At 42.2% G+C, this 18,295-nt stretch overlaps 1 protein-coding gene across 1 annotated transcript in view; it reads right to left on the minus strand.

The window, feature by feature from the left end:
- Positions 1–18,295, minus strand: part of LOC136426951 (mucin-3B-like) — an 88,104-nt gene that overhangs the window by 45,328 nt on the left and 24,481 nt on the right. The window contains exons 33-60 of the mRNA XM_066415669.1: positions 18,064–18,287; positions 16,418–17,462; positions 15,593–15,816; positions 15,248–15,470; positions 14,575–14,940; positions 13,903–14,415; positions 13,481–13,544; positions 13,024–13,183; positions 11,993–12,836; positions 11,534–11,757; positions 10,058–11,282; positions 9,625–9,851; positions 9,133–9,319; positions 7,455–7,564; positions 7,070–7,183; positions 6,540–6,738; positions 5,996–6,177; positions 5,485–5,647; positions 4,954–5,124; positions 4,681–4,740; positions 4,291–4,517; positions 3,778–3,985; positions 3,198–3,400; positions 2,856–2,970; positions 2,411–2,596; positions 1,876–1,998; positions 1,109–1,690; positions 777–1,000 (exon numbers count right to left, since the gene is read on the minus strand). Of these exons, the coding sequence (XP_066271766.1) occupies positions 777–1,000; positions 1,109–1,690; positions 1,876–1,998; positions 2,411–2,596; positions 2,856–2,970; positions 3,198–3,400; positions 3,778–3,985; positions 4,291–4,517; positions 4,681–4,740; positions 4,954–5,124; positions 5,485–5,647; positions 5,996–6,177; positions 6,540–6,738; positions 7,070–7,183; positions 7,455–7,564; positions 9,133–9,319; positions 9,625–9,851; positions 10,058–11,282; positions 11,534–11,757; positions 11,993–12,836; positions 13,024–13,183; positions 13,481–13,544; positions 13,903–14,415; positions 14,575–14,940; positions 15,248–15,470; positions 15,593–15,816; positions 16,418–17,462; positions 18,064–18,287 (8,393 nt within the window). The remainder of the gene's footprint in view (positions 1–776; positions 1,001–1,108; positions 1,691–1,875; positions 1,999–2,410; positions 2,597–2,855; positions 2,971–3,197; positions 3,401–3,777; positions 3,986–4,290; positions 4,518–4,680; positions 4,741–4,953; positions 5,125–5,484; positions 5,648–5,995; positions 6,178–6,539; positions 6,739–7,069; positions 7,184–7,454; positions 7,565–9,132; positions 9,320–9,624; positions 9,852–10,057; positions 11,283–11,533; positions 11,758–11,992; positions 12,837–13,023; positions 13,184–13,480; positions 13,545–13,902; positions 14,416–14,574; positions 14,941–15,247; positions 15,471–15,592; positions 15,817–16,417; positions 17,463–18,063; positions 18,288–18,295) is intronic.

An 18,295-nucleotide genomic window follows, 5' to 3' on the forward strand; every position in this document is an offset into this window, starting at 1 on the left:
CGGCATCCAGCTAACGTCCTGATGAATAATGTACAAACTGCCATGATGGTGGGGGTTGACTTTGAGCAACGTTCTACCGACTCAACAAATGGGTTGTTACCGTAGGCCTGATGTGTGCTATGGCCGTTTTGTCTTGTGTTTTTTTGCTTGGAGACGTTTAAATGACCTTAGAACTCTCTTCAAGCCAAGGTGGGAACAATGGCTGCTATATAAAAGCTAATTGGCGGCAAGATATTAATGACGAATCTTCTCTCCCGAAAAAATGTTAGCACCTGTCCGAGAGCACTGTCATTTTGCGTGCCGCAGACGGTAGTTTCAAATTACAATATTATGGTATCAGCACGACTAGAGACAAAATATAACATATATAGCATTAGTGCAAACTTTAAGGTAATCCATGATATTAACAGAATAACAGAATAAAAGGATGGTTTATTGTTCTGCCAGATTGGTTTCAATTAACTCGTATCGAAAAAATCCCGGTTTTACGTCAACTAACGTTTACTAACCATTTAAGGCTAATTTGGAAACAGGCTCTTAAAATACTCTTTTTTCCAATTTGGAATTACAATGATCACCTGAGGTCATTACTAACAGGAAATAAATTTCAGTCTAAGAACAGTTGAGAGTATTTGAGTTAGCATTCTATGATTTGTTACCTGCCCAAATTTATACAGTAGCATTAAGAAAGTGTTGCCAATTGCCACCAAAAACAGGAAATCTGGCCCATACAAAATTTTTTAGTAGGTCCAACTAGATGTAGGTATTGTCATTACCTTGACCACAACACCTCCATCAGTGACACAGTCACACTCTGTTGGCTTGATGCAGTGGTACTGGTCCTTGCGGAGATACCCTGGTGGGCATGGTGGACACTCCCCACATGTTGGAACACATGAGCTTCTATCACCAGACTGGCACTGGGTGATCTTGTACCTATAGCAGTGACATGTCTCCTCACACTTAAAGGCACATCCGTACACCCTCTTCTTGCATTGTGCTGTAAGACGAAATAGATTGTAAATGTTAAAAAAATAGTAGGAAAATAGGAGAGTTATGATGGTGCAAATGATTATATTTTACTGGACCCTGAGGTAAAGAAACTTACTTGTGACTATTGGTTCTGTTGTAGTATACTCAGGTGCAGTTGTTTCAGTCTCAGGCTTTGTGGTGTACATCTCAGGCTTTGTGGTGTATGTCTCCGATGTTGTTGTAGAAGACGGAGTTGTAACCTTCCTTGGTGTTTTGTATGTTGTTGTATCAGACTCTGGCCTAGTGGTCTCAGGATAGGTCTTCTCTGGTCTGGTGGTCTCAGGGTAAGTCTTCTCTGGCCTGGTGGTTTCAGGGTAGGTCTGCTCTGGTCTGGTGGTCTCAGGATAGGTCCTCTCTGGCCTTGTGGTCTCTGGGTAGGTCCTCTCTGGCCTGGTGGTCTCTGGGTAGGTCCTCTCTGGCCTGGTGGTCTCTGGGTAGGTCCTCTCTGGCCTGGTGGTCTCTGGGTAGGTCCTCTCTGGCCTGGTGGTCTCAGGGTAGGTCTTCTCTGGCCTGGTGGTCTCAGGGTAGGTCTTCTCTGGCCTTGTGGTCTCAGGGTAGGTCTTCTCTGGCCTTGTGGTCTCAGGGTAGGTCCTCTCTGGCCTGGTGGTCTCAGGGTAGGTCCTCTCTGGTTCTGTAACCTCAGGCCTGGTTGTAGTCCCTGCATTGACAATTGTGACACTCATTTAAGCATGATGTTTATTGAAAAAGAGGGTCGATACACACTGTGCCAAATATCCAAATTCTCAAAACATAACTGTCTTGGCCTTAACATGTGGAGTCACAAAGAAATGAAGCAAATAGAAATCATCTGATTCAATGATTGAAAGGAACTAGTCTTCTTGCCTGGAGTTGTAACCTTCCTTGGTGTACGGTATGTGGTTGTCTCGGGATATGTTTCCTCTGGGGTTGTTGTGGTAGCAACTGTGGTTGTTGTCTTTACAGTTGTTGGTTTCACTGTGGTCATTGCTGGGAAGGATTAAGTAGATGCTTTTGTAGAAATGTAATAGCATATATTTCTATCTTGAATAAAATATTTGAAATCAAGAATCATGATAGTATTACATTTATCACATTTCGCACAGCTTTGAATCATAGTAAAAAGAAAATCATACAATGTAACCAATTTTTCCAGAATTAACTGAAAATGTTTGTGATGGAGTAATGTAAACCGGCCTGAGGAGGCCCCATGAATGTATATAATCATGAATAAGTAAAACACCAGAAGAGAGACAGATGAACATTAAAAGGTGTACAATAAAACGTGCTGTGAAGCCCAGTTGAGGATGTGATCCTTCTGTGTGTTACTGTGCATAGGTACAGAAAGGCTATCTTCTGACTATCAACATTAGACTGCAGGACTGAGTTAAATGGAACTTACTGCATTCTGTTGGGTCCACACAACGATCAGCACCAAGAACCTTCCCTTCTGGGCAGCGGCAACCCTCCACACATGGATGGCTGCAGCGTCCTGTCACCTTCTTCTGGTAGTAGGCAGTGTTCTCACAGGTCTCAGGGCACCCAGAACCACATGGGTCGTAGACGAATGTTGGTGGGCACGTTATTGCTGAAATCGAACAAAAGATTATTGTATTTGTATATACATGTAGTTGTTAAGTCTATACATAAATTGTACCATATGGACAACTGTAACTCTATTGTACAACAGTTAAGCACAGTGCTACATATTACTTTTCATTATTTTCAAAACACTAGTTGGTACGTATATGCTTGTGTTGGCTTTATCACTTATCAAAAATAATTATAGTATATGACATCATACTGTATAGTAGCTGAAGCCATAACTAGAATAAGAATAAACTTACGACAGAGTTTCTTGCTTCTCCAAGACAGGCAGATGCCACAGCGTTGGCATGCCTTAGCATAAGCAGTCAGGGTGTCACAGAGTTCCTTTCCTTGACAGACATCATCCCTACAGGCCTGAAATACAAAGATACAATGCAATGATGTACTTGTGACTGCTTACTGGCACAGCAGTCTTGCCAAATGTAATTACAATTTAATCAACAGATATCAAAACTATCATCCTGCACTGTGATGTACATGTATGCTGAAATGGGAATGGCATCATTTGCTCACATTCAAACAACCTTACACCTGAGTCAGTGATAGGGATGACAATTGGCTATAAAGCCGATGAGACATACCCCACGGAAGCTGTTGACATTGACGTATGAGTGGCAAGGTGCAAATACTGGCGAATGCAGGATTTCGCACACAGAGGTTTCCACTGGCGAACAGGTAGGTGCAGGTGGAGGAAGTGTCTGGCAGTGCTTGGCACCATCGTCGATGAACCAAGATCGGCCAAACTTGTTGAAGTCATTGACCTTGTACTGTCCATTGCAGACACCTTGACAATGAAAAGAGCAAATTTTTCACCGTAAATCATGAAGTGCATCATTCTAATATAATTATGTATAGTTAATTCAATATATTCAACATTAGAGTAATGTAATTCTAAGGTCTTTGGTCCATATTAATCACATAGTTCTGCTGAAACAGTTGTTCCTAAGATTTACAGTACACTGTTTCCTATTAGTTTTGCCATCATCATATAGCTTTTATCGGCCAATAGTGCAGTGTCCATGCTCTCCATGACTAACACTTTTCACATACTCGCTGCCAATTAAGCTCATGATCATTGTCTATTTTCCCCATCTTCTAGATCTGATGGTTAGACATTATACTAACAACTAATCATTGAATGACTAAACATTATGTCCTTACCACAAAGACCCTCAGTGTTGGAGCCATATCGGTCGTTGGGAACAGTGACACTGAATCCATGGCAAGAGTCGTCATACTGCACCTCCAACCCATGGCGTTCGTAGTTCAAGACCAGGCGGAGCCCAACGCAGCGCACAGTCATGGCACCATTGTTGATAGGAATGGTGACTCCTCTGGGCACCAGGCGAGCAGAGCCATCAATGATAACCTTTGGGGAAACATTAAGTTTTCGTTAGCCACACTTTGACAAGCTGCAATAACTGTCTAGGCAATGTCTGCAGATTAAATACTTATATTTCAGTTCAGTAACAATTGAAAGATTTCATCCGATTTGTGAGTGAGATAGCAATGAACATTTGTGTCAATTTGCATTTATGTATTACTAAACATCACAGATATGTTGTAAAGAGAGATACATGTACTCATTAATTCCTTTGTGAGTCCATTAAACAACCATAAGGTACAGTGACTGTCTTTCTTTTTTTAATGGTAACACAGTACTAGTGTCTTTACCTTGAATCCTGCCATGAGCTCCACCTGAGTCTTCCCACAGACTACCTTCACAGACCTGGTGCAGGTGTAGCTTGGGTTGTTTGGACAAGCCTCATTGCTGATGTAGACCTCGTAGTCTGGATTCTTGGCATTGTGACGAGAGAGCAGATGCGTGCAACGTCCGCAGTACTTGTATGAGCGACTGTCAAAGGTGCTGAAGTGACATTCACCATACCCGAAGCAGAAGCCTGTCACAAAAGCAGACATTCAAATTTTAACTTCTCATATCAGAACTACACAGAAGGGATTAGAAATGTCATTCAGATATGTAAAACTTATTTTATTGCAGTAACAAATGAAGATTGAAGAATCCTTGTCTCTAACACTGAGGTACATTGGAAAAATACTTACATTCCTTGGGTGGTGTGGTAGGTGTGACTGTTGTGGTGATTTGTGGTGTTGTAGTAACCTCTGAAAAGGCAACAGAAAAGGTCAGCCTTTGGGTATCAAGTACCTAAATTCTTGTTCCACAAATGCTAAAGAAATAGCTAGAATCTATCATTTTGTATTGGATGTAGTTTGCAACTTGCTGTAACAGTTGTCATTACTGTAACAGTGTAACATTTCAGGCATTTAGTTCAAAAACTTTACATTAAAAGTAGCATCATAACAATCAATGCTTACCACATTCCCTCACACACTGATCACCCTGCAGCATGTATCCCTCTTGGCATTCACATGTTTCTACGTTTTGCCGTGAACAGGCCATGAAGCGATGGTAGTCCTTATTGGAGCATGTTAGAGGACAAGCATTTCCAGTAGGATTGAAGTTCTTTCCCTTCTCACAATCCAATGCTGCAGAAAAAAACAGGCAGAGATATCTGTGAATAGCTTATTCAACAATATTAACATGCAAGGGAAGGCACAGTGACTAAGTACTACGTATCTATCATTGGGACTAGTTTACAGATACTGGCAACAATGATTAGTATGATTGTGTCAATCGTCAACATTACTTTTATCATACGGATCAATCTGCATAAGTCACAATTTATAGTTAAAAGGGTGAACTAGCATTACTTGCTTTCTTCATAAGCCCATTTCTTTATAAGTTGTTTTGTATATAGGGAAAAAACATTTCACAACCCAGACGTTAGATTAAAACGCTTATTGTAAAACTGCTCCTGGTCATTTCATTCACTTTGCAATACTCACGACAGAACTTCTTGGTCCTCCAAGACAAGACAACCCCACAGCTGCGACACTCTTCAGCATAAGCTGCCAGTACACTGCAGGTGTTGTTAGCGTAGCACTCATCGAACAGACAGGCATCGTAGTACTTCATCACATCAACAACGTTGTGGCATGCTGCAAAAGCCTGTAAAAAATGACAATGTCTCATTACTCTCCTTTGAGAAGAGGGTTTTCAAAGCACTGAGATCACCATGAGGAAGGCAATCAATGTCATTTAAGGTGATGAAAAAAATAAAAATTGCAAAGCTCTTTTTGATTATGTCAGTAAGGTCTGCATGCTTGCAACAGGAAACAACAATGTTTCAGCTTCAATGCTGGATATATATAGGGCCTTACCTCTGAATCACACATAATACAGTCTTTACAATGTTGGCAACTACATATACTTGAAAACCCTCTACCAAACTTTATACATTTTCTACAATTCTGACAGCTACATCTTTAAAACTTGTCAATGACAATGCATGCTTACATTAGTCCACAGAATGTTGCAGATGGATTCATCACGTGGAGGACATGGTGTGACTGGCTTGATTTCGTTACAGGCGATGGACTTCCTCTCCACCAGCCAATCCCTTCCAAATGTTACAACATTCTTTGTGACACTTCTATCACGTAGGGTGAAGTCATCCGACTTGTCCTGGTTACAAATACCTGGAAAAACCAGAAACATCAGAGTCCCACTTGATCTTTTTGCCTACAGCTTAGTGATTACAGTGATAAGAAGTATTTAACATAGTTGCAAGATTATTGAATCATACTTTTGACAACTTGAAGTATTTAAATAACCTTTACACACAACAAAAAAGTTAACTACTTTTTGGGAGCTTTCGAGACAACAATTTTGTCTCTTCTTCAACCCAGTGAGTCAGATCTTGTCTTGGAGTTCTCTTGGAATGTGACTGACAAAATTGTTCTTGAACCAGATGTTTGAGAGATTTTTGAACAGATAACCATGATAAGAGCAGATAACCATGATCACATCTAGATCAGATGCCATAAAAATGACTGCTTACCACACAATCCTTCTGTCTTGCCAATGTAGAAGTTGGAGATGTGGACGTTGAAGGCTTTCATGACACAGTCATACTTAGCCTCCAGGCCAACTGCCTTCACTGTAGCCACCAGCTGGAAGCCAACCCTCTCCACCACAATACCGTTGTACACGAACGGAGATGTAGCAGTGACTTGGTGGTATTTGCCATTGGACAATACCTGACGGTGACAATTGTGTTGAAACAGTTGTGTTAGCAACTATAAAGAAATGCTAGTAATTTTCTTATATAATCCTTATATTAATGTTTAAGAAAATTAGAACTCAATGTCATAATAAGAAGATTCATGAAAACTTTGACTTGGACAATTTTGGTACAATTTTGTGTATTCAATATTCCTAATTCTTTCAGTGTTGATTGATGTTAAGTTTATCCCTTTCTGGTACATGTTATCACAAGAACTTCAGACACTGAGACTCCTAGGGTACATCAGATGTAAAATACAGTTACGAAGACTCCAAGCAAAAATTCAACATTTCATCAGGTCATACCTTGAAACCAGCCTCCATCTTGATCTCACAGTCCTTGTAACGGACGATCAGAGCAACTGGACATGTGGTTCCAGGGAAGCCACATTCATCAAGGACTGTCATCACTTCAAACTCCTGTCAAAGGCAATAACAACAGAAATACATCAAGAAATCTGCTGTAGGAAGTCATACTTGTAGTATCTGCAATATCTCTAGTAGATTTCTAATCCCTACTAAAGTATAACTCAGAGACACTCAGAGACACTCACAGACACGTCTTTCTTCCAGTACTGCAAGCCTTTAATCTACGGCTACATGGTAGTGTGTCATTCACATACAAGTTGCAGCAATCAACAAGGAAAACCCCTATTGATACCATCTCTACCTTAAACACAAAAGGATGTACCTGTTTCCCCATATCCCTTGTCAGGACGTAGGTACACCTTCCATCAAAGTTGTAGTGACAGCTGTCATAGGTGATAAAGTGGCCAGTCTTGCCATAGCCATAACAGAAACCTGAAAAAATATCAATGACAAGTACTCTTAAGGTAAACTCTAATACTATTCATAGATAAAATTTATGTCAAAAGGACCGGTATGAAGTCTTGCTTTAATTTTAGGGAGAGGAAAGCCTCAAAGGTTTGCAACAAGATTCCTTTGATGTTGAAAGATCTTTTAATAACACTGCTCATTACACTTCAGGGGATGCAATTAATACAATAATCAAAGTAATCTGAACAAGAGTCCGTAGGACACAATTCTCTGTGAAGTATTTATAGTATGTACAAGTATTGACCCACACAAATTGCATCTCTGCACAGTCCAAGTAGTGTTTTAGAGCAAGTAAAGAAAAAGTGTTTGTTTATCTTTTTCTTTCAATACAGGAGTGGTCAACCTGCTGAAAAGTATGTTTTTACAGCATAGCACAGATGGGATCTAGAAATTCCGGGAAAAGTCACAAAGTTAGATCTAGATGGCCCCTTTTCAATTATCAACGAACCATTCAGCCTTACAACTAAGATGTATCAGAAATCACAAATATGCAGTAAATCCTCTTTCCACAATTTATTGCAGGCCGGCCTGATCTATAGCTATCAAGCTATTTGCAATAAAAAAGGCTAATTTATATTATCGTAACATTTCACGAAGGTCAAAGGTCACCGGATCTAACCACCCGGAAGTGACACTGGCGCACACACTTTTCTGAGAGATATGTCTCTACAATCTTTCATCCCCTGCGTAAACTTTTTACATTGTCACAGCCTCCGTATTATAAACTACAAGTGTGGTAAGTTTGAAGGTCCAGAGATTTGCCATTTTCACACTGTGCGTAAAAGTGCATCGTCCGTCCCGTGCGCACATACTGTATGCGAGTTGTGAGTGGACACGGCATACTTAATACACAGACTGGAGGTCACTCTGCACATGTTCGCAGCTAAAACTCACAATTCCCGTTGCCGCATTGGTATGTAACTTGGTATATCGTTTGCTAGGTTGCGTGTGGTGATGCACGTTGTCTATTTTTCAATGTAACAGTGACTATACGATCACAGCAAGTAAGGAAGATTTATACCCCGTATCTGCCTGAAGTATTCCAGTCATGCATAACGGATTATAACATGGTCCCTATGGCAGGGCAGTGGGACATAGCATTAATTATAGGGGTGCAATTACGATATTGGATTGACGTTTAAAGTAGTTATGGTGTAACAAAGCTATTGTGCATCACCACGCCGAACCAGGCAAATGATATGCCAAGTTACACACCAATGCGACAACGGGATCGTGAGTTATAGCTGCGAACGCGCAAACAAAAGCATTTCCAATACTCCCAGAAGGAGGTCATTCTCCTTCCCGGAGTAACAAATGGATATGTGGGTTTATCCACAATAGCCTAACACTATTAGCCACATACGAATATATGATACTGCTTGCTTAATTCACAAATTCAACATACAATATATAGAACATTACATGGTATAGTGTTTGTGATATGGTTGGCCTTTACATAGTACATGTAGATGTGACACATTGCATGGCACTGATACAACATCTGATGAGTCATCCATCACCAAAATACTCACACTTGTCTTCATGAGGCGGTCTTGTAGCCCTGGTGGTGGTGGTGGCCAGTGTCGTTGTTGTTGTAACAGTTGTGGCAGTTGGCTCAGTTACTGGTGTAGTGGTCACTTGACAGATGTCTCTGCATACCATTTTGTTTGACTCACAAGAACACTGCATGCACTTGCCCTGCATCCACTTGGTGTTGGGCTGGAAAGATCACATCAAATATGTCTTAGGATTAGACGAGGTTGCATTCATACATTGTATTCAGTAACTGTATTGTAATATGACATCATTTTTCCCCTTCTGCAAAACCAGGGAGCTTTTCTAAACAGTATGTTTAAAAGCTCTCTGGTAAAACACACTATTAGAAAAGAGGCAGCTCACTCAGGAGATGCTATTTTCCTACCACTTAGCTACGAATAGACATTTGTATAGAATACTTAAAATCATAGCTTGAAGAAATAATGCCAGCTAGAACAATTTTTCCATATGCCTGTGTTTCAACCTACCGGTACAACTGTTCCATTCTCCAGGCGGCAGTCACAGTCCACTTCCCGGACACATTCGTTGGAGGAGATGAGGCAGTAGTCCTTGGGACACTTTCTGTGGTATCCACACTGAGGAACACAAGTCTCATCATGTCCGTACTTACACTCAGTGACAGCCTGGCGCATGCTGTGGCACATGTCGTAACAGCTGAAGGCGCAAGGGTCGTACATTTCGTCTGGGCACTCAGCTAAGAAGAAAAAAATCAGTTATTTTTCTGACATAAAGACATATTTGGACTAGGCACAAGCATACTGTTAGGCTACCAAAATCTACAACAGCCATGTGAAAATACCAAATTAAGCTTTAAGAAATGACAATGTTTTGCCATCCATAGTATTCTTAGATTTCCAGGATTTTTAGATGAACATTGCTTAGTATATTGTCAAGACTTACTAGTAACTGCTGGTGTTGTCGTTGATGTTGTGTAAATAATCTTTGGTGTGGTCGTTCTCAAAATCTCAGGAGTTGTCTCAGGGTTGGTTGTGTAGATCTCTGGCTTAGTGGTGTACACCTCTGATGTGGTGGTGTATGTCTCAGGCTTTGTGGTATAAACCTCAGGCCTGGTGGTGTACGTCTCAGTGTGTGTAGTTGTACCAGGAGTTGTAACCTTCCTTGGTGTCTTGTATGTTGTTGTGTATGTCTCAGGCCCAGTTGTGTATGTTTCCGGCTTGGTAGTGTATGTCTCAGGCTTGGTGGTGTATGTCTCAGGCCTAGTGGTGTATGTCTCAGGCTTGGTAGTGTATATCTCAGGCTTTGTGGTGTATGTCTCAGGCTTGGTGGTGTATGTCTCAGGCCTGGTGGTGTAGCTCTCAGGCTTGGTGGTGTAGGTCTCAGGCTTGGTGGTATAGGTCTCAGGCCTGGTGGTGTATGTCTCGGGCCTAGTGGTGTACGTTTCAGGCCTGGTGGTGTAGGTCTCAGGCCTGGTGGTGTATGTCTCAGGCTTGGTAGTGTAGGTTTCAGGCTTTGTGGTGTATGTCTCAGGCTTGGTGGTGTATGTCTCAGGCCTGGTGGTGTAGGTCTCAGGCCTAGTGGTGTAGGTCTCAGGCCTAGTGGTGTATGTCTCAGGCCCTGTGGTGTATGTCTCAGGCCTGGTGGTGTAGGTCTCAGGCCTAGTGGTGTAGGTCTCAGGCCTAGTGGTGTAGGTCTCAGGCTTGGTAGTGTAGGTTTCAGGCCTAGTGGTGTACGTCTCAGGCCTAGTGGTGTATGTCTCAGGCCTGGTGGTGTATGTCTCAGGCCTGGTGGTGTATGTCTCAGGCCTGGTGGTATAGATCTCAGGTCTAGTGGTGTAGGTCTCAGGTCTGGTGGTGTAGGTCTCAGGCCCTGTGGTGTATGTCTCAGGCCTGGTGGTGTATGTCTCAGGCCTGGTGGTGTATGTCTCAGATGTAGTGGTGTAAGTCTCTGATGTTGTGGTGTATGTCTCTGATGTGGTCCCTGGAGTTGTGACCTTCCTTGGTGTCTTATATGTAGTAGTCTGTACTGTAGTTGAACCAGCAGAAGTGGTCTCTGGTGTTGCCACAGTTGTGGTGATCTCAGGCTTTGTGCACATGTCGCGGCAAGTGAGGACATTGTTGTAGCACTCGCATACTCTGCACTCATCAATCTTCTTCGTTGTTCCAGGCTGTGGGGTAGTCATTAAAACTTAGTTATCATACTCTTGAATTGGGGCAAATAATTCATATGTCCAGCTGGCCTTAACAGATTGTGCATTATAGTCATCAATGAATTTCATTATTTTTGACAATCAAGCAGTGTGTGACTATTTCTTTACTTTGTAGCATTTACAATTTAAGCTGTTATCACACTGTGAGTACTAATTTAAACAGTTCACAATGTTAATGAAAAGGTAATTGTAAAAGGAATCGTTCCTACCGGAATAATGATGCCATCTGCTGTTACACAAGGACATTCTGTTGGCTTCACACAGCGATTCCTGTCCATACGGATATAGCCCTTTGGACAAGGTGGACACTCGCCACAGGTAGGGACACATGAAGAAGCATCACCAAACACACACTGGGTGATCTTGAACCTGTAGCAGTGGCAGGTCTCCTGACACTTGAAGGAGCAGCCATAAACCTTCTTGGCACACTCAGCTGGATTGAATACATAACATTATGATGATACATTGTGTGTGTATATTATCAAGAGAATTCATTGCAAGTTGGGTTTGACTAAATCTTGTCATTTTTTTGCTAAATGAACTCCACTTACTTTAGGGGTAGATTATTAAAACACAAATGAATACATCAAGTGAAGTCAATGGAGTTAATAATTTACAGGTCATTTATAAAGGTCATTGCACAAATATGCAAAAAGCTAATTACGCACTGGTCACTTCTGTGGTAAACCAAGAGCTTGTTGTCTCTGGAATAGTAGATGTAGTTGTGGTTTCTGGCTCAGTGACCTCAGGCTTGGTGGTCTCAGGGTAGGTCTTCTCAGGCTCAGTAACCTCAGGCTTGGTAGTCTCAAGTAAAGTTGTTGTTCCTGGGGTTGTGACCTTTCTTGTGGGCTTGGTAGTTCCAGGGAAAGTCTTCTCTGGTCTGGTGGTCTCAGGGTAGGTCTGCTCTGGCCTGGTGGTCTCAGGGTAGGTCTGCTCTGGCCTGGTGGTCTCAGGATAGGTCTGCTCTGGCCTGGTGGTCTCAGGGTAGGTCTTCTCTGGCTTCATGGTCTCTGGGTAGGTCTTCTCTGGCCTGGTGGTCTCAGGGTAGGTCTTCTCTGGCTTCGTGGTCTCTGGGTAGGTCTGCTCTGGCCTGGTGATCTCAGGATAGGTCTGCTCTGGCCTGGTGGTCTCAGGATAGGTCTTCTCTGGCCTGGTGGTCTCAGGATAGGTCTGCTCTGGCCTGGTGGTCTCAGGATAGGTCTGCTCTGGCCTGGTAGTATATGTCTCTTGAGTTGTTGTAGAGGAGGGAGTTGTCACCTTTCTTGGCGTTTTGTATGTTGTTGTATCAGTCTCTGGCCTGGTAGTTTCAGGATAGGTCTTCTCTGGTCTGGTGGTCTCAGCAGTAGACCCGGTGGTTGCTGTTGTTGTTGTGATTTCAGGCTTGGTAGTAACAACTACAGTGGTTGTACTTACAACAACTGGGGTTGTGGTGGTACAGAGGTTCTCACATCTCAGATTGTTGTTGTAACAGTCACAAATATGGCATTCATCAATCTGCTTCTTTTCACCAGGCTAGTGAGAAATAAATAAATAGAAGAGTGTTGTCTTGATAGCATGTACAATGATATAGAAAAAAAAGATTCTAAAATACAAATGACCTTGCAAAAATGAAACACAACTAAAAGTTAGTCTAGCCCTAACTTGACAAAGGCAAGATTAGTCAAAGTTTTCTAAACTACAGCTGGGTAACACAACATACCGGAATGACAGTTCCATCAGCTGTTACACATGGGCATTCAGTTGGCTTCACACAGTGGTCACGATCCTTCCTGATGTATCCCTTGGGACATGGTGGACATTCGCCACATGTAGGTACACAAGAACTCCTGTCACCGTACACACACTGTGTGATCTTATACCTGAAAGATAACATCATAATAACTTAGTATTCAAGTTGGAAATTTATAGGTTATGATTCATTTACTTTTCTACCATCTTTTAAGAATGATGCCTGACTTCAAACATTCAGAACAATCATTATTGTGAACTGCTACACTCTTTGCTAACTTAAACTGTTAAAGGAAAAAATGAAAAGCAATTAATATGCTTCATGAAAAAAAAATGTAATGCAATATCATATGTAATCAAAAGTGATTGATTTCATTATTACACAATGGAAAAAAAATGATAGAGGATATCAAAGAAAAATTACGAACCTGTAGCAATGACAGGTTTCCTCACACCGGAATGAGCAGCCATAGATCTTCTGGTCACATGCAGCTGTGGGGTATCATAGTTCAGTTAAGACTTGTACCATGTCAAAACTTCTTCAATAATAAATTTTCATGGTTCAATGGTGCAATAGGGACCTGTTGTTGCAAATTATGATAATATTGTACATTTATGGCATGCCCAAAGAATGTTATCGATTTGGTTCTAAAACGAGCAGTCAATGACACTCATTGACAACCTTTTTTATAGAGCAACATTAATACGTTCTGAAGGAACCTTTACAAAACTGAAAACTTCTGAATCAGTGATTGGCAAAGTTGAATTCTGATTGATGATGTCTGCAAGATGTATCATATATATATAATTGCTTAAAAGCCACAGAAATTTAAGAACTAATGTCACTCACTTGTAAGTTCAGTTGTAAACCAAGGCTTGGTTGTTTCTGGAACAGTGGTCCACACAGGTTTAGTTGTCTCTGGATAGGTCTTCTCTGGTTCAGTAACCTCAGGCCTGGTGGTCTCTGGGTAGGTCTTCTCTGGTTCAGTGACCTCTGGCTTGGTGGTCTCAGGGTAGGTCTTCTCTGGCTCAGTAACCTCTGGCTTGGTGGTCTCAGGGTAGGTCTTCTCTGGCTCAGTAACCTCTGGCTTGGTGGTCTCAGGGTAGGTCTTCTCTGGCTCAGTAACCTCTGGCTTGGTGGTCTCAGGGTAGGTCTTCTCTGGCTCGGTAACCTCTGGACGGGTAGTCTCTATTGTAGTACCAGCTGTCCCTGGAGTTGTGACCTTCCTTGTAGGCTTAGTGGTCTCTGGCTCAGTCACTTCAGGCCTGGTGGTCTCAGGGTAGGTTTTCTCTGGTTCAGTAACCTCAGGCCTGGTGGTCTCAGGGTAGGTCTTCTCTGGTGTACTTGTACTTGGAGTAGTTGCTGATTCAGAAAAAGATACATTTATTCTTAAATGGATTGTGCAAACAGAGGCCTTAGATCAGATCCAACCGCTCAGTCATAGAAAAAGTAAGACATGTAAAGTAAATCAGGGAAAGGCCTGATGTTTTTCAAACATGGAATGTAAACATTTGTTCTTACTTTTGGAGCAGATGGCAACATTATCATTGCAGCACAGCAGACGGACTTCATAGTTGTAGCAGTATGGGCTGATTCCTCTCATCATCATCTGGAACTTGCTGGGACCAGTGGCATGAGTGCACACACAACCGACCTCACAGTTGGCCACAACATTCTGGCCTGTCTTGGAGTAGTCGATATGTGTTCCCACGGTGCGGCATTGGATCCTTGTGATCTTACTGTTTGGCCTATCAATCTTGAAGCCATGGCGACGGAGGCTGGTGAAAGACTCATCGTCACCATTGACAGCTGGTGTTGGGTAGCAGGCATCCATCCAGCTGGTCCAGGAGCAGACCTCATGTTCCTCATAGCATCGTGTGGTAGGTACTAAGCATGAAATCAACAAAGTTATTACATATGTCAGAGTTGGGCTGAACAGCACTTATGTGTAATATTGCAATATGCTTTTCAGTGGCCCAACATTATGTCAACGACATGGGGCAATGGTGTAAAGCCTGACTTTAATTCTCCCTGAGACTAGGAGAGTCAATCTACAACTACATGTATGAAGAGTGCCAATGCCTCTTGTTGCAGCACTTAAATCATAGCATCTGAAATGTCCAAAATGGTATCCTGATGAAGCTAATCATGATGTCTTAAGGGTCATTTTCCTTTCTGTTATTATATTAGTTACCCTCTGTTGTCACTGTTGCAGTTGTTGTCGATGTTGTTGTGACTGGTGTTGTAACTGGTGTTGTGACCTTTCTGGGTGTCTTGTATCCTGTGGTGATTGCCCGGCTTGTTGTTGTTGCTGTTGCCTCTGTTGTTGCCGATGTTGTGCACATGTTGGTACATGTCAATGTGTTCTGGTAACATGTGCACATCTGACACTGCCCAACTTTAACTGTCTTGCCCGCCTGAAAATTGCAATAATATAACAAGGAGATGAGCAGACATTCCTGTACCTTAAAAACATTTCACTCTTACACTATGAAATAACTGTTCAGTATACATTGTATGCATCAACCTGGAAACTCACCGGCACAACAATGTTTCCATCTGTGATACAGTCACACTCTGTAGGCTTGACACAGTGATACTGGTCCTTCCTGATGTAGCCCTTGGGACATGCAGGGCATTCTCCACATGTGGGCACACAGGCTTTAGGGTCGTTGCGCTGGCACTGTGTGATCTTGTACCTGTAGCAGTGGCAGGTCTCCTCACACTTGAAGGAACAACCATACACCTTCTTTGCACATTCAGCTGAAATGAAATATGCATTTTTACATTTTTTTTAAAAAGAGGATGCCATAGTCATTTTTCTGATATTCAGCTGTACAACAATTGAATATGATTTAAAATACACCTTGCTCTAAAACTGAACACCATCTACAGACTAACAATCCTATCCTTGGTGCTAAGCATCATATAGACACTAACAAACCTGTCCTTAGTGCTGAAAAACATCTATACACTAACCATCCTGTCCCTGTTGGAGAAGACCCTCTACACGCTAACAAACCTGTCCTTGGTTCTGAACAACATCTACACACCAACAAACATGTCCTTAGTGCTGAACACCATCTATACACTAACATACCTGTCCTTAGTGCTGAAAAACATCTATACACTAACAATCCTGTCCATGTTGCTTGGTTGCTTGATACATAGACATATTCTGATTTAACAATCATTCAAATAATACATGTACGTCCATCTGCAACCTACTGTTGTTCATATGATCATAAAGAATTTAAACTGCATCTGAGACAGAAACATACATGTACATTGTGTTAATGATATATGAACTGTAGGCTGTGTACAATAGCTGTATTTTCATGGCAAGAAAGAGGACTTAACATACTTGTCACAGTAGTGTATGTTTCAGGCATTGTTGTTGTGACACCCGGCCTTGTTGTAAATGTCTCAGGCCTGGTGGTGTAGGTCTCAGGCTTGGTGGTGTAGGTCTCAGGCTTGGTAGTGTACGTCTCAGGCCTGGTGGTGTATGTCTCAGGCTTGGTGGTGTAGGTCTCAGGCTTGGTGGTGTAGGTCTCAGGCTTGGTAGTGTACGTCTCAGGCCTGGTGGTGTATGTCTCAGGCCGAGTAGTTGTACCAGGAGTTGTAACCTTTCTTGGTGTCTTGTAAGTTGTCGTAACAACAGTTGTGTATGTCTCAGGCTTGGTGGTGTATGTCTCAGGCCTGGTGGTGTAGGTCTCAGGCCTGGTGGTGTATGTCTCAGGTCTGGTGGTATATGTCTCGGGACCAGTGGTGTATGTCTCAGGCTTGGTGGTGTATGTCTCAGGCTTGGTGGTGTAGGTTTCTGGCTTGGTGGTGTATGTCTCAGGCTTGGTGGTGTATGTCTCAGGCTTGGTGGTGTATGTCTCAGGCTTGGTGGTATATGTCTCGGGACCAGTGGTGTATGTCTCAGGCTTGGTCGTGTAGGTCTCAGGCCTGGTGGTGTATGTCTCTGGCTTGGTAGTGTATGTCTCAGGCCGGGTGGTGTAGGTCTCAGGGCGAGTTGTTGTACCAGGAGTTGTAACCTTTCTTGGTGTCTTGTAAGTTGTTGTAACCACAGTTGTGTATGTCTCAGGCTTGGTGGTGTATGTCTCAGGCTTGGTGGTGTATGTCTCAGGCCTGGTGGTATATGTCTCGGGACCAGTGGTGTATGTCTCAGGCTTGGTGGTGTATGTCTCAGGCTTGGTGGTGTATGTCTCAGGCTTGGTGGTGTATGTCTCAGAGGTAGTAGAAACTATTGTAGTAGCAACTTCCTTTGTTGTTTGGTAGCCAGTTGTTTCAACCATTGATGTTGTGGTTGTTACACTTGATGTAGAGCAGAAGTTAGAACAGACAAGCTTGTTATTGTAGCACCTGCACACTGTACAGTCATCAATCTTCTTGGTCTCTCCTGCCTGTAAAAAAAAGTGTTATTGTCATACAGAATGTCACCGGCAAGAAAAAGTATGAATGATTAGTTTGAATGCAAAAAAGGAATAAAGTTTAGAATATGTGATGCATTATAAATTTTGTCTGCAATGAATCTCAGGATGCCTAAAGTTGGGGGGGGGGGGTGCACCATTCTAGAGAAGACCAGGTGAAGTAGTACAGGACATTTATAATATCTATAGCTAAATTTTACTTCATGCATGTGTTTTATTCCATACATTGTCCAAAACATGTTATTTTCATTTCATTGTAATGGCTTTCTTGTGGTGGTACAATCAATGATGTAAAAGATTGAAACCTTCAACTATAGTTAACTGTGTCTATGGGCAATCTGGACACTGGTTCTATAGCCAATTTTTTTTCAGTCTGGAATCTGAAATTATATTGATTTGTCTCAGATTATTTATCAAAAGGATAGCAATTTCTGTCTAGAGTTATTATTCTATGGCATTCTGTTACCTACCAAAGGTTGAGCAATGAAGTACTGAAATTAGGTACCAAAAACACATAATTTGGCCCATACTCAATCATTGTGTAGGCCCTATCAGACATAGGTACTGTCATTACCTTGACCACAACACCTCCATCTGTGACACAGTCACACTCTGTTGGCTTGATGCAGTGGTACTGGTCCTTGCGGAGATACCCTGGAGGACATGGTGGGCACTCTCCACATGTTGGAACACATGAGCTTCTATCACCAGACTGGCACTGGGTGATCTTGTACCTATAGCAGTGACATGTCTCCTCACATTTAAAGGCACATCCGTACACCCTCTTCTTGCATTGTGCTGAAAGT

Source organism: Branchiostoma lanceolatum, chromosome 2 (genome assembly GCF_035083965.1).
Source record: "Branchiostoma lanceolatum isolate klBraLanc5 chromosome 2, klBraLanc5.hap2, whole genome shotgun sequence".
Taxonomy (NCBI): Eukaryota; Metazoa; Chordata; class Leptocardii; order Amphioxiformes; family Branchiostomatidae; genus Branchiostoma; species Branchiostoma lanceolatum.